The sequence below is a fragment of the Cyprinodon variegatus genome, unplaced genomic scaffold (assembly GCF_000732505.1).
Source record: "Cyprinodon variegatus isolate N-32 unplaced genomic scaffold, C_variegatus-1.0 Scaffold99, whole genome shotgun sequence".
NCBI classification, from domain to species: Eukaryota; Metazoa; Chordata; class Actinopteri; order Cyprinodontiformes; family Cyprinodontidae; genus Cyprinodon; species Cyprinodon variegatus.
This window is the reverse complement of record NW_015150552.1, coordinates 602969-619518: the sequence shown is the minus strand read 5'-3', so window position 1 is coordinate 619518 and position 16550 is coordinate 602969. Positions and strand designations below refer to the sequence as shown.

At 36.4% G+C, this 16550-nt stretch overlaps 1 protein-coding gene across 1 annotated transcript in view; it reads right to left on the bottom strand.

Moving 5' to 3' along the window:
- LOC107084393 (adenylate cyclase type 2-like) overlaps positions 1 to 16550 on the bottom strand; it is a 57425-nt gene that overhangs the window by 26172 nt on the left and 14703 nt on the right. Inside the window, exons 4-14 of the mRNA XM_015374206.1 lie at positions 9057 to 9206; positions 7653 to 7801; positions 6060 to 6171; positions 5828 to 5955; positions 2039 to 2197; positions 1757 to 1889; positions 1498 to 1674; positions 1351 to 1394; positions 1148 to 1228; positions 423 to 492; positions 73 to 170 (exon numbers count right to left, since the gene is read on the bottom strand). Coding sequence (XP_015229692.1) covers positions 73 to 170; positions 423 to 492; positions 1148 to 1228; positions 1351 to 1394; positions 1498 to 1674; positions 1757 to 1889; positions 2039 to 2197; positions 5828 to 5955; positions 6060 to 6171; positions 7653 to 7801; positions 9057 to 9206 — 1301 coding nt within the window. The remainder of the gene's footprint in view (positions 1 to 72; positions 171 to 422; positions 493 to 1147; positions 1229 to 1350; positions 1395 to 1497; positions 1675 to 1756; positions 1890 to 2038; positions 2198 to 5827; positions 5956 to 6059; positions 6172 to 7652; positions 7802 to 9056; positions 9207 to 16550) is intronic.

The window sequence follows — 16550 nt, the reverse complement described above, 5'->3', positions numbered from 1 at the left end:
TATATATATATATATATATATATATATATATATATATACATATATATACAGAGAGAAAGGAATCTAACTCACCTTGGTAGAACCAGGATCTGCACAACAAAGATGCAGAAAAAGATCAAGCAGGCACAGGTGACATAGTATTTAAATGCAGGCAAGGTTGTTGCTCGGTACTAAACAGAAAAAACACAAAAGAAAACATTTGAATGGCATTGCGTCAACAATACATTTCTATGAGATATTTTCTTCAGAATCTTTTGGACTGTGCAATCAAGATACACTTTAACACATGATACACAAAGTTACATTCTAAGCTCAATGTAGACAGCGCAAGAAAAAGGGAAAATTTTTAAACAATAATGGTTTATGTACTTTTAATTCACCCAAGAAGCGATACAGGCATAGTTACTTAAAACATCTCTTACCTCTTTTTCCAATGATCTGTTATGAAAAAACAATGATATTCTTTGAATGTCCTCAGACTTGAGCCACTGTCTAAAAAAAAAACAGACAAAAAGCAGTCAAGCTTTCATAAAACCTGGGTGGAATGTAAACAAAAAATAATATTATTCATAATTTGGTATATTCAGGGTCCTTTCACAGTTTCACTCTCAAAATTTCTTATTTGTCCACACTAAATAAAATAAAAAATTTTGGGGCAAATTTTGATAACATTCTGCGATTTTTGAATTCAAAGCATTTGCCTTGACAATTCCCATATGATGTGCAAGCTGTCTAGGTACTAAAGGGAATTCTACAGTAACAACAAATTTGAACTGTCCTTAGCATGGGTAAAGTGATTCCCTCTACTCTCAGTAAAGACAAATTCTCATTTGAATAGGGCATACCACAGCAATTTGCAGCTATAAAAAATTTGTAATTTGAGCAGAACACCTGCAACATACCAACTTTTTCTTTGCACAAGCAATTTATCTGAGATCTTTACATGTCAGGGACCAAGTGTAAACATAATATACAAGTTTCCCTTTCTGAAATAAACAACAAGAAATACTAAACTGTTCTGCAAAACAGTTTTTAAGAAAGAGGAAGAACCCCAGATATAAATAGCAACTTTAAGACATGGTTTTAGCTCTAAACTCTGTTTGTTTATAATGTACTAAACACAGAAAGGTAAAAAAGAAAAGATTACTTTTGTGAGTTTATTCCGTCAAACGTCCTGATCATCCTTTCATTAAATTCCTCTTCAAACCTTTTCTTCTGAGACTTTGTCCTTTATTAAAAAAGAGTGCAAAGAAGAAAATACAATTGAAGCTATGTTTTAGACATTAAGGCCTCTGATTAAAATACAGTCTCATTACATAATTTAATATCAAAGATAAAATGGCACCTTACCTTTCTGATCTCCTCTGGAAATGATACCGTCCCATCGGCACATCCTTAAAACAGATCAAGAGCGGATACAGCATAGGCTGGCACCAACAAATGTGCTACTCATCACATGAATAATACAATTGGTCTAGAATAACATGAAATACACACAGAAGTGCTAATCTTGCCATTCTCATTTGTCATGCTGTCTCTGTGGTGGAGGTTGGCAAAGGGCTTGGCTGCTCCCCATGACTTCAGATATCGGGTCATCCTGACTGAGGCTCTCATTTTTGCTCCATCAAGAGTGTATCTGGGTCGATAATAAGGTTCTGGGCTCCGACGCTCCACCTGAACACACATGGAAGTAATGCGATTTTAAATCAGTTTCTTTCATGACTGGTATTTCTTTTATTCAAGGGAAGACCTGTACCTTTGGGTTGATAACAAGATAAGTGATAACACCATGTTCCTTTAGGTAAGGATCTCTCTCTTGTCCATCACCATCCTCAACCTTATAAGCACCATTTAGGTGTTCCAGAGTCACTGATGTTATGTGAACTCGTCTGAAAATGAAGTGATTGGTCATGTGGGGATATATTTATTGATATTATTTTTAAAAAAAATTCTCAACAGATAAAGAGTTAGAAAATGTAAGACTTCATAAAACAGACCTTAAACCAATGTGTTTTTATTTAACTTATTTTTTACTTACCCTGGTACACCTCCTGCCTCCATATGATTGGCCAATGTGACGTCATGTGACCAAACATCATACTGCCACTTTTGAAGTCCAATAACACCACAAAGGACATTCCCAGAATGTACACCAACACGCATGTTAATATCAACCCCTGTAGCATCTCGTACTTTCCTGGAATGCATTGAAAAATAGTATTCAATAAAGCATAAGAGAACCTATACAATCTTTTAGTTAAAAATATTAAAGTTTCCATTTCTCTGTAGCAAAAGTGTACAAATACAACACCAAGGCCCAATCCCAAGCTGGCCCACAAGCACTAACCCTGAGCACTAACCCTGCATTTGTGCTTTCCCCCGAACAGCCCGCCATATTAAGTGCCATTCCAAACCCCATAGTGGGTAGGGCCATTGGACCGTTCAGCCCTTAAATAGTGAGTCTGCATCAGATGCAGGCTCGCTGGAATTCGGCAGCAGGTGTAACAGCGGCCTGGTGGCGGAGGAAACACGTTCCACCGAATGTAAATTCTGTTAGTTTGCTGCATTTTTGTTACACTGACAGAAAATCACAAGTTAGTATATAAAAATTAATTAATTCCAAAATGAAAGGTCCTCTCTGAAATATTTTTATCTGACCGTATTAATTTGTTTTAAGAAAGGGCCAAATGTTTAATGTAATGTCAACCTGCGCCCCAGAGCTGCATCCATGCACATGGGGTGTCACTGCGTTGCCTTAGAAACGACTGCTTTCCTTTTCCGTTGGTGGGAAGAAGCCTTCCAATTCTGGTTTATACCCCCACACCTTCAAGCAAGGCGCCTTCCACAGCTGAAAGTGAGACTTAATTGGGAGTGACACTTGATAGTGAAGGGTTAGTGCTTAGGGGCCGGTTTGGGATTGGGCCCAAATCTCCCACATACACACACTCCAGAGAGCTTAATTTATACAGTTGTTGAAAAAGTTGTCATATTACTCTTGACTTCCAATCATTTGTTTTAAATGTTATATTACTGATGCATACAATGAACATGACAACAAAAAAGAGTGGTCTTTTATATTTTCTTGGGGACTGCATGTAATAAAAGTCTAATATTTCTTTACATTTATTAGATTTATATTTGATTGTTTAAAGACTGAAATTTCTGCCCAACAATAATCAAATTAGGTTTGCCTACATAATTGATATTTTGATTAAAACAAAAAAAGAATCCTTAACTTATCCCTTTATGAATAAAAGTATCACAGCCTTTTACATAACCTACTACTGAACTTAAGAGTCTGATGACATGATTTGTCTAGATTATCTTTTTGCTATTTGGGTGCTGTACATTACCATGAAGATAATCAAATAAAAAAAACTCTATAAAAAAGATTCTCAGCCTTAATTCAGTTGGCTATATAAAAAGTTTGCATTAATTTTAAAGAAAAGTAGCCTTTATTAAACATAATATCTTGGTTTCCCTAGCTCAAATGACGTTGACAGCATGAAGCTTTGAATTTAGCATTATTAGTTGATGCTGGTTTTCCTCTTTTCCAAATGCTCCACCAGGCTTTTACCTTAGGGACTCAGTTCCTGCTGGTTTGTGGGCTTGCCTGTCTTCAGTGGGGTTAACATTCAAACATGGATACTCAGTTGGATAAAGATCAGGTCACTGACATTGGTCGTCAATGTCCAAAATTAATATAATGCCATTTGGCATTACAGTGTTCTTACTGTTGTTGCAAAAGGTGACGGGAAAAAAAGGTAGGAGCTACAATTTTCACTAATTGATAATGAAGAAGGAATTGCCCAACACAGCCCTTAAAATAGTCTTTGAATCAATCGTCCAATTACATTAAAAAGAGTTGGCACAAATTAGGATGCTAACTCCAAAAGCCTTCATCTAATTTTAATTTTACTAATTTATTTTACTATTTTTGCCAAGCACTGCCTAATATTTTCTTTTACTCATTAAACCTGTGAGTTTTATTTTGGTGTGTAAAGTGTAGCAAAAATTAAACTGGATCAGGAGTCATCTGTAAATGTACTAAAAATAATAAATGAATTTTGAAAAAGCCTGTAACGTTTGAAACAGCTTTGAAAAGCTATGAAGATGATGGCCTTCTAAACCTTCTCTCAATCTTAAAAAAATAATCTTACGATGTCCCTGCCGGATTGTGCAATGTCATCTGTTAAAAAAGTAGCAGCTGAGCCCAATTAAGCTGCTAATTTGATCCAAGTTCCCCCATTAATATGACTTTTTTCAATGTAGAGTATGCACTTTGGGAAGTAAGTAGGGTCTGCTCTATGATTCACTGCCTGTATGAACTAACCTGTTAAATTTTCATCAGCAGATGTTTCAGTCAGATGCAAAGTGGTAAACTAGTAAATCAAACCCACAAAGTTAGTTATGTACAGTACTTGTAATGGAGCATGCCTGCTGACTTACGTTGATGAATGAAAAAAACATGATGGAAATATAATACAAACTAAAATTCAACTGTGCTTTTGTAAATACATTTTCACAGACCCTAGTCCACACTGGAAAATATATATCCTGTATGGGCCACATTCATATTTACGGTGTACAAAAAAATAAAACCACAAAAACAAAAATGTTCTTTAAATCCAGTGCAAATGTAAACCCATAGACGAAATTATGATTTCAGAAGTGGAGGGGATAATAGTATTTTTTTATATAACTATTATATATAAGTTCAGCACGTTTTCTATTAATTCTTCTGTGTTTTTTTCCCCCCATTTTCTCTTGTATCACTGCTATCCCTCTCCTGACAAAATATATGGATGCAGGAAATTAACAACTGGACAATTTATGATGAAACAATCCATGTAGTTTAAAGACACAGTTTTACAATTAGTATCAGCTTGGATGTATAAAATCACATTAACAGATTGTATTTGATTTTTTTTGTTAATGATAATAATAATATTTAACATTCATACATTTGATTTATCAGCACTTTTAATTAAACGATAAATAACTTAACACACACAAGCACATGACATTAATTCAAAAATGTGTGTAAATTAGTACACCTGATATTAAAACCCTTTCAGATTATGTGATCCAAGGGAATAAAAGAATGCCTAAGTTACAGTAGCAGACTCCCTCACCAACAGTCGTCTTTTGCAGACCCATGTTTTTCTACAAGACCATACCTCCTGGACCATTTAAGTTATCTCAAAAGACTTGCGACCCTACAATTCTTCTAATTACTGGGGCGGGTAGGTCTTCAGCAGCTCTATGACCATCCAATCACAGACTCGATTCAGTGGTGCATAGAGTTAGCATCTCAGGAGTGGCAGCGGTGACAGCCAATCACACAGGAAAAGACAGAGGGCTTTAGCTTGAGCCACGGTTTATCGGCTTGGTCCTAGTGCTCGACAAATGTCTGTGTACTGTAGCATAACATTGTTTTTGGACAGTAAAAAGTGCAAGGGACCAAAATGGACTTTATAAAAAAAGTGCAGAGGACATGTCCCCTGTGCTCCGTAAAACAATAAATCCTACAACTATGGGTTGTCTGTCTTGTTGTAATTTAAAGTGACAATCACATTTTTATAATGAGTTGAATGGTGTTTTATATATTAGTTTTTCCTTAAGGGAATGAAACCTTCTTCATACTGCCCAGGCTTAGACTTTGATTCTCTCCGTCATTAGTTTAGTCATAACTAATCCACTCATCACTAACTAATAAAAACATTCAAGTTGGGAAAAACTGGAATGTGAGTTGGACAACATTTAGAAAGGTAATCACGGTTTTACAAGGTGTGTAAAATATTATCTTCATATATGTGCCACTTACTTGATAGCTTCACACATGTCCAGACCCATTTTCACACAGTTCTTTGCATGGTTGGGCAATGACTCTGGGAGGCCGGACACACAGTAATAACAATCGCCAAGAATTTTGATCCGCATGCATTCATTTTCCTGTGTATACAATTGCACAGTAAAGTTATTAAATATTGGGTGTAAGAAATTTTTTTAATGTAAAATAAATAAATAAAGACTTGAACTAAACAAAGGCTTTTTACCTTAGCAATTTGATCAAATTTGCCAAACAGTTCATTCAGCATATGCACTAGTTCTCCTGGTGAGCAGTCACTGGCAAGGCGCGTAAATCCAACTATATCTGCGTAAAGAATGCTAATAAGGATAGGAAATAGTTACTTTGATTTTGTTCACATACCCAAGCAGACAACTCATAAGCCAAATTAGAATTCGGGTTTGGTCAAACATCATCAGAAGAAAACTTTTCAATCTCTAACAAATTTTTATTTTTTTGCAGTTTTTGCCTTTTGTTGTCAGATTTAAGTGCTTCTTATCAGGCAAATTATGTGTTATATAACTTCAATGAATATGTTAAAATCAGCTATTCTTTAATCATATCCAGCCTTGATTACTGGAAGACATTTATAATGAAGAATTTACTTAAACATTATCATTCAGATAACATTAAGAAAAGATCAAATACCACAAACGCCAGTTCTAATTTAAAAACATTCAAGAAGAAATGAGAAAGTGATTTATATCTATTGGTCTAGAAAAGGTCCAAGTAATTTGTAAGTATTTGGGAATCCAATGACAGTGAACCTCATTAAAAGCCAGCATCCACGAATGGATGTCACATGGGAAAGTTGGAAAAAATCATAAAGCAAATCTTTTGGACTATTATCTAACTCTGGGAAATCTATTCCCAGTGCTATAATGGCAAAACAGGACAAACAAAAAAGGAATTGCTCCTTCTGGTGAAATAGAGACAGGCAGTCTGACCAAAGTCAGTACTCTTCCTTGAGATATCAATCTAGGAGAATGACCAAATAGTCCTTTCTTGGAGATCTTGATCTTATGGACCTTTTAGGTTTGAACAAAGGGCTGACGTGGAAAATAACAACCCACTTTCACATAACTGATTTTCCTGCAGGATTTAACTGAAGCTCAACACTAATACAAGTCAAAGTTAATACAAAGTCCAATTTCTGAGTTATGACTACTTTAAAAGTGCAAACCCCAGGTGCAAAAAAAGGGTTTCTAATGATCAGTATCCTGATGGATGTGGAATAAAGCTGAAAGCATTCTTGAGAGTTAATCACAGTAGTGGTAGTTTGATGTTCTCAAACTACTCAGCTACCTCAGGTCTTGGATGACTGGCTGAAATGATGAAACCATGAATGCTTTACTTAGGCAGAAAATCTTTAAAACAATCTCCATTTATCATTTTATTACCTTAAACTCAACCACACTTATATGAATTAGAACAACATTCTAAAGCAAATCAGCAACATTTTGCAGCCTAGTCAAAGTCTTGACTGCTGCTATGAGTAGTATTTAAAATGTTATACTATGCTAACAAAACCTAAGTTTAAGTTTGTTAATATCAGAAGACCGAATTTCTTCTACAGAGAAGAAAAAACACTCCACCCAATAACCACAAATGTTTAAATGCATTTTTTGTCATAAAGAGTGTGAAAAGGGTTTAGGTTTTGCAGACAATTAGATTTTTACAAAGTCAGATTAGTTTCTTTCTTAAAAAAATTAAAATTATTATCTGAAAGAACAATAAATCTGCAAAGGCCAAATCTTTTCTGACAGTGGTATTTAAATAATCAAAATAAACCTCTACTTGCCTGACGTTAGTGTGCCTCTGGACATAGAGGTTGTGAAAGTTGTTTGTGTTCTCAATCTGGCCAAAGTTTGGGCCCTTCAGTCTCTGGATGATCTCAGCCTTCATTACTCGAGCGATGTGAGCTGGCAGTAGAGACAAAAGAAGACGCTCCTGAAGACAGTAGCAGAAAAGAAACAAAAACAGAATAATATTTTAACATTAAACAAATTAACAAACTGTTAAAGTCATAGTTTTCCAAAAGTAAGCAAAAAATAAAAAATAAAAATCCCAAAACCTAATTTTGTAAAGCTCAGATGGGTCCTTAAGTAGTAGCTGCTAAATTAAACTGTAAAGCGTTTTCTTAAAGCCTGCTGCAAATGGAATACTTCATGATTGTGCCAGGTGCTTTCAAGAACTGCCTCGACACAAATACTACCATCTGTCACACAAAGCGGTGCAGCCAATACTCCAGGGTCTCTGCAAAATACTTCACCTGAGGCATTTTTTGCCTCACACACAAACAGTTAAAAAACACAAACTCATTGTTCAGGAGGGAAAACTGCTCCAGTCAAACTGTGGACTTCCAAAACAACAACTGGATACACCCTTAAACATGTACAAAGGAATGATAAAAGTAGTAGCATTAGAAATTTTGTCAGATTAGCTTAGCTCAAAGTCTGTAGTAATATACAATTCATTTACCTTCCTTTATACGGTAAATGGAAACATATTCATAACAATTAAGACGTATTTGACTATTTCAGTCAAAACAAGCATTGAGAAATCAGTGTCCAAATAAAAATGGATACTATCACTTGGTTTTAGTGTTTTTTTTCTTTCATTTTTGTTCATATGTTTGGCCTCCGATAAGATAAAACAGTAAAGTCACCAAAACATTAAATACAACAATGAGGAAGATGGAGAAGTTGTTTTCACAAACAAAGCTGATATTTAAAGCAGGTGTAGTTCATAGTACATTACTAAATTGAGTAAACAGCTTAATTTGATTACCTGCAACATGCCCAGATTAAATTTAGTGCCAGTTGTTTGGAATCTTTGAAGACTAGGCTATAGGTTAATTTAGCAAGCCAGGTTAATGACATGCTCCAACCTAAACACAATTCACACCTTAGTCCTAAACGTGACCCCTGTCCAAAAAACTGTTATTCTCCACATGGGGTCCAGGCAAAAGGAGCTAGCAGTCCCCACATCATGCCATTTTCCCTGAAAACGGGCCCCACAGTGTATTAAAAAAACAAGAACACACACGCGCACACACACATACTAACACATCCATGTTTGCTCACACTATTATTGTAGGACCTTTACATTTACTTCCATTCATAGTGCACTCATTTCAATGGCCTAACTCAGACCATTACTCTATCCCTTACCATTACCCTACTTATTAAGAAGTCTTCATTACCTGCTGTCTCTTCTCAAACTCCAGTTTAATTGGGGACTTGATGCAGTTACAGGTGTCTTGGTAGGTTTGTTTCAGTGCCAACTCCATCAGATGCTTGTGGTACGCCCCAGCCATGTTGCCACAAACAAAAATAATAACATTGGCCAAAATCTATGTAAATGGAGACATGAAGACCAAACAGATCATTAAAATAGAAATATCATTTAAAGCTATAAAGAGTTACATTAAGCACTTAAACATATTGTCATGGATCTATATTAACTAATGCTCACAAAATGGAACATTACTAATCTCAACCATGCTTGTTGTTTCTGGAGTTTACAAATATTACTGCTTACTGTTCACTGCTATGATAAAAATAATTATCACACTGCAAAAGAAATTGTACAATGATTGTTCATTCCCATTACTAAGGCTTTTGAGAGATGACAAAGAAGAAACCCAAGCATGAAAGGAATCTGAAGACTAAGTTATAAAGGAGGATTTTTGGTAGCCTGCAAGGATGTTCTATCAAACTGTTACATAATTTTAAAGAAATATCAATCGTCCATAAAAGACTTAAACCCGTTTTCATCATACGCTCGAGTAGTTACCTGCCAAAGGTAAAGCAGTGGGGATAAGCTGATGAAAAAAAAAAAAGGTTTTCAATCAGGAAAATAATGACATTTCTGATGCATGAAGATACATAACTCTTTCCAAAGGAGAATAGTATGTTGCAGTTGGATTATAACTGTGTTATGCAAAAACTTTCCATTCAATGTGAGGGAAGGATTTTTTTTTAACTAATGCAGATTTTCATATGTTGTCTGTGAACACAAGTTCAATTGGCTATGTGTTAGTTGGAGCATTTGGGATTAAATCTATAATGACGTCCATTCAAATTAAAATTTATTGACAATTTAACTTGGAATAATCTAATTCCAAGCTAAAGATATTTCAGTCAAGGACTTTAATAGTGAAATTCAGCTAAACTAAGATAATATGTGCAAAAAGAAGAAAGATTTTAATGCTGTAAACCCATAATGTCTGGGGGACAGTGATTCGCCTACATGTTATGAATGCTGGTGTTCCATAAATGATAAATTATGAACAGTTTAGTTTGTGCCTTCAAGTCATTGCCCATAGGAAGACGTTACTTGGATATAACCTAACCGAATCTTCAGAACGGCTCCAAATGACATATGGGTGAGTAGAACATGATGTAATAACGTAAAATCAAGGGCCCAATGTAAAAAAACCGGTGTTCCCCTTTAAGCAATGGTACCTGTGTCCTCCCCAATGTAGTTTCCCTCTCTACCTCTTCTGTTTATCAAAATGTTGACTGTTTATATCAGTCTTTTCTGCCTGCTATATATGTATTGCAGTATTCCAAACCTTACTGTTTTCCCTTTGTATTTGCCCACAAAAGTGGATGTTTCACTTTGTAACCCTGTCTCTCTTCCTGTCAGGCCGATGGAATTGCCGCTGAATTTCTTCATAATGCAACAAAAATAAACATGAGTTCCACCTCAGTCGGAGCTACGCTAGTGATCTTGCAGAAAATCTTGTTGGATATTTATCCCCATTCACTCGCAATGAGCACTGATAGTATGACCTCTTACAATATGATTTTCTGTTTGATGGGACGCTCAATCGTGTTTGGCAAGTTTAGGGCTTAAAGAGGATACAGCATTTGAGCGCAGAGCCTTTTATCCCCATTACAGTTGGGGGCAGCATCCAATGTCCCTGAGATGAGTTTCTGGGAGTGTTTTGAAGAAGGATGGTGCAGCTCTTGGGAGATGGTGCAGCAGAGTAGAGCACAGCTTTGGCTCTAGCAATGTTTGGTACAGAGAGATTTGGAAGAGTTCAAAATTATCTTTTTTTCTCTTTGTTTGAGGAAAGTTAAGGCTGATTTATACTTCGAAACTAGGTCGTCTACGTAGGTGTCGCAGTAACCAAAAAGACGTCCCCGTCCCTCCGTAGACACTCTGCTGCACCTCTCCCAAATTGTAGGTGACCGCAGACAGTGCAGCAGACAGGAGGCCGGCTTGTTTTGTTTTTATGACTGAAATTACTGAAAACAACTTGGAAGTTATACTAGCTAGAAGAGCAAGGTGCGCGAGAAAGCTGAAACCCTTTTACACTTGGATCCCAGCTCTTTTTCGCCCTCATATCCCTCCATTGTCGGACAAACTCGCCTCCACTTCCTCACCGCCTCGGCTGTATCTAGACCCACAGCGTATAGCGCAGACCATGCTTCAAAATTTAGCATAAATCAAAAATGTCTGCATCAAGCTCACTGCGACACACTGCTGCGGGGTAAAAGCTAGTAAATTAGAATATTTTGAAAAACTTGATTTATTTTAGTAATTGCATTCAATAGGTGTAACTTGTACATTATATTTATTCATTGCACACAGACTGATGCATTCAAATGTTTATTTCATTTAATTTTGATGATTTGAAGTGGCAACAAATGAAAATCCAAAATTCTGTGTGTCACAAAATTAGAATATTGTGTAAGGGTTAAATTTTGAAGACACCAGCCACAAACTAATCAGCTGATTAACTCAAAACACCTGCAAAGGGCTTTAAATGGTCTCTCAGTCCAGTTCTGAAGCTTACACAAACATGGGGAAGACTTCAGATTTGACAGCTGTCCAAAAGGCGACCATTGACACATTGCACAAGGAGGGAAAGACACAAAAGGATATTGCTGAAGAGGCTTGATGTTCTCAGAGCTCTGTGTCCAAACACATTAATAGAGAGGCAAATAGAAGGAAAAACTGTGGTCAGAAAAAGTGTACAAGCGATAGGGATCACCGCGCCCTTGTCAAGATTGTGAAAAAAAACCTCATTCAAAAATGTGGGAGAGATTCACAAGGAGTGGACAGCTGCTGGAGTCAGTGCTTCAAGATCCACCACCAAGAGACGCGTGAAAGACATGGGTTTCAACTGCCGCATACCTCGTGTCAAGCCACTGTTGACCAAGAAACAGCGCGAGAAGCGTCTCACCTGGGCTAAGCAAAAAAAGAGCTGGACTGCTGCTGAGTGGTCCAAAGTCATGTTTTCTGACGAAAGCAAATTTTGCATTTCCTTTGGAAATCGAGGTCCCAGAGTCTGGAGGAAGACAGGAGAGGCACAGGATCCACGTTGCCTGAAGTCTAGTGTAAAGTTTTCACCATCAGTGATGGTTTGGGGTACCATGTCATCTGCTGGTGTCGGTCCACTCTGTTTCCTGAGATCCAGGGTCAACGCAGCCGTCTACCAGCAAGTTTTAGAGCACTTCATGCTTCCTGCTGCTGACCTGCTCTGTGGAGATGGAGATTTCAGGTTCTAACAGGACTTGGCGCCTGCACACAGCACAAAATCTACCCGTGCCTGGTTTACGGACCATGGTATTTCTGTTCTAAATTGGCCAGCCAACTCCCCTGACCTTAGCCCCATAGAAAATCTGTGGGGTATTGTGAAAAGGAAGATGCAGAATGCCAGACCCAAAAACGCAGAAGAGTTTAAGGCCACTATCAGAGATACCTGGGCTCTCATAACACCTGAGCAGTGCTTGAAACTCATCGACTCCATGCCACGCCGCATTAATGCAGTAATTGAGGCAAAAGGAGCTCCGACCAAGTATTGAGTATTGTACATGCTCATATTTTTCATTTTCATACTATTCAGTTGGCCAACATTTCTAAAAAATCCCTTTTTTGTATTAGCCTTAAGTAATATTCTAATTTTGTGACACACAGAATTTTGGATTTTCATTTGTTGCCACTTCAAATCATTAAAATTAAATGAAATAAACATTTGAATGCATCAGTCTGTGTGCCATGAATAAATATAATGTTCAAGTTACACCTTTTGAATGCAATTACTGAAATAAATCGAGTTTTTCAAAATATTCTAATTTACTGGCTTTTACCTGTATAACCAGCCCGTAAGAAAAAACATTTCCCTGACCGAAAGCATTGTCACAGCAAAACTGACTTGGTCAATTGTTTTAATGTTACCTTCTCTTTCAATCTCTCAAGTGCTTTGCACCAGATCCGCCCTTCTACATAGAGACAACATGGGAATCCTACTCTCCAGCTGAGAAATTCAAGTTCTGTATGAATGTACCTTTAAGATGTCTAATTCCACCAGTGATACTGCCAAAAAATTAAAGAAACTATTTTTAATAATTGTTTATCTAGTCAGTTACCTTTAGGAACAATGATCAGGGAGTAGAGATGGCTGGTGATTAGAGTCAGCTGTTTGGTGATTAATAAAACAACAAGTACACTAAAGGAGCAATTAGACAACAAAAAACTAAGGGTTTTGTAATTGGGGCTTGATATTTCCCCCCTCCTTTATTGAATGGGCAAACTGACCCAGGGTCAGTGTCACTACTGCTAGCATGAAACAATACCTGCACACTCCAAAGGTTGCTCGGGCAGTTTCTCTCCACATAGGGGGTAAATCTACATATAGCAATGCTAGAAGATTCTCTGCTTCTCCCTCAAAACATATGAGAGCTGGCCAGGCTCATCAGAGGTCCTTAACCCATGAACAGGAACTGCTTCTATGTGCAAGGAGGAAACGGGAGTATAACCAGAGCTCTACAAATTTACCTTCTGTGGTGCACTACAGGAATGTCTCTGACCAAAATATTAGAAAGAGTGAGACATTCCAGTAGGTCCTTTAAGGGGAACCATGGATTATCTGGCATTTCCAAGAGAATGCAGGAATTTGTAGGTTTTGTACTGGCCCCCCTGTTCTTTTCACAGCTGAGAACAGGTTCATCCTGAGCTAAGGTGACAGAGTTGAAAGGGTGGGGATGCTGTGAAGGATGCAATGCTTACTGCAATATTGTTAAGCATGATCAGTTAGTGTTGTTCTGGGTAGGCATGTCCATGGAGGGATGCACACTGACTACGACTACCATTAGACATCTAAATGTCCTCATCAGAACCACTGCTAGACCAGTTGCTGGTGTAGTAGGTCCAAGGCTTCTCCTGATGCATATTTTTTTCCTTATCAGACCAGGCATTATCATGTATGTAGTTTCCATGAGAGTAAAATAATTAACAGTGTTGTGTCTGCATGTCCCAGTTACCTAAATCCAGTAGACAGTCCAGTAAATTCATAAAATCATGGCTTGACATTTTTAGGCATTCATACAAAGCATTGGGGAAACGATACTTGTTAACACTTTCTTTCATGAAGATCTGACAATTTTTTGGGTGTTCCTTTACAAAGTTGGAAGTAAAAGCATAATTTGCATGATTTACATGCTCAGATAAAGAGGGGGAAGAAATATTCAATAGCTTTGTTAAGTTCAGATTTTATACAGTAAGAGCTGTGATGAATTATTGATGATTTCTATCAGTAATTAACACAATATGAAAATGAAAAATCTTTTTGCCTAATGAGGGTCATTGCAAGGCAAATGTAATACTTTTAGCAACATAACTAATAAGGTTAAGAGGTTTAAATGACATCATCTAGTTATTATCAGTTTGAATAAAATGATATCTCTAGGTTGTATTACACAGTACATTGTCTTGGTTTTAAACCAAGCAAATAATTGCTTTATCCACCTAAAGTGCACTGCTCTAAATTGATTTGTATTATATTACACAAGTCTTGGTCTAAACTATTAAATCTCAAGCCTTTCAGATCTTTTAAAGTTTGTTAATTTTCCACATGTTCATGTTTGTCATTTAATTTCAGTTGAGGTCATACATCTGACTCGTTAAACATATTGTCAACATGATTGTTTCGCACCCCTTGGGCAGATTGTAAGCCGATCAATATACCGTTCAACAAATTTGATTATATAATCCCAAGTGGATCAAACTACAATGAAATTTACAATATGAAATTTAAAACGTACATTTTCCATTTTCTTTCTTAATGTCACTGTAAGCATCACAATGCATTTGCCATCAACATCAGGGTAGAGTTTCTATAAGTCAGATGTGTGATAAAAAAAATGCAAGGCGACCTTTTTGTTGTAAACAAAATGATGACAATGCAGGACTTAATGGAACATTAAACACATTTTCACTAGAAAGGCTGTTGAGCATTGTTCCCTACCCAAACCTTTTAACTCTTTACCTTGTATGTGAACATTTGCAACAATGAATTAATCACAGCAAAACAGCATCTCCTTTTAGAGGAGCATCTTTGTGAAGAAGTTTGTAACTTAAAACGTAATAATGATGCTAGCAAGAGAACTCTATTTTGGCAAATAAACAATTAACTTTACAGGGTGAGTGGTCGCCTAGTGGTTAGAGCGTTTGGTCTAGAGGTTCAGAATTCAAGTCCCACATACTCCCATGGACTGCCAATCTGGGTCCCTGAGCAAGACCCTTAACCCCAGTCTGCTCCCCGGGTGCTGCACAATGGCAGCCCACTGCTACCCAAGGGGATGGGTTAAATGCAGAAAGTGAATTAATGAATCATTGCTCTGTACTCCTGACAGTGTGATGATAATAAAAAGCTGAAAACTGAAATAAAAATGAAAATAAAACCTCGGACACACTATCAGATGGATGTGTTCTCTGTCATTTTGCTTCCACGTTATTTGATCTTTCTATCTAAAATAACTCATTGCTTATTGCTCCTCAAGGATAGCACTCCAACTCCAGAACTGTGGAATAAATTTCTCCAGTGAAAAAACTTCAGTAGCACATATGATTGAGTGGTTGGTTGATTTTAGCATATCATTTATGGATAAATATCACATAAAATGTATAAAAATACAACTTTTACAAATGTCTTAAATGTGGTAAACTTATTTTGTTGACAAGAATATGTTCTCATTAATCTTTACAAAATATCTTTGGACTGTCAAAATCTTTTGAAGTAACTGCACATGCATTAAATTCAAGACAAAAAAATTTCAATAGATTAGAAAGCAATTATAACAATACATTTGTATGATAGAATATGGACAATATTTTGTTAATATAAAGAATATTTGTCCAAATGACCTTTTGTGATTGAATCTTATCAGACTGAATCTTAGCCATCAACAGATGCATAACTTACCTTTTACACAGACAGCAATACTGTGACAAAGAAGATGACCTTTAAATTAAGCTAAAAAAAAAACCCGGTCTTTTAGCTACTATCCTAAATTGGCTTCAACTTAAATGTCACATATCCTTACTAAAAATATACAATAGATATGTACAAGAAATTTTAAGAAATAAAAATTTGCAAGCTAAATCAAGAGACTGTAGCTCACATTTTACTGTAAATTTACTATCATCAAAACAACTACGTAACAAATTGAATAAAATTGAATATACCGAAAATGTGAATATTAATAACATTTAACAATAAATACCAACATATAAAGAATTAGGTTTCGTAAGCAGCTACAGGGGAGAAAGACAGGTCGACTGGAACTTCAGTGTATGTATATACACATATATATGTATATATACATATATATACGTATATATACACACATATATATACACGTATATATATACATATATATATATATATATACATATATATATA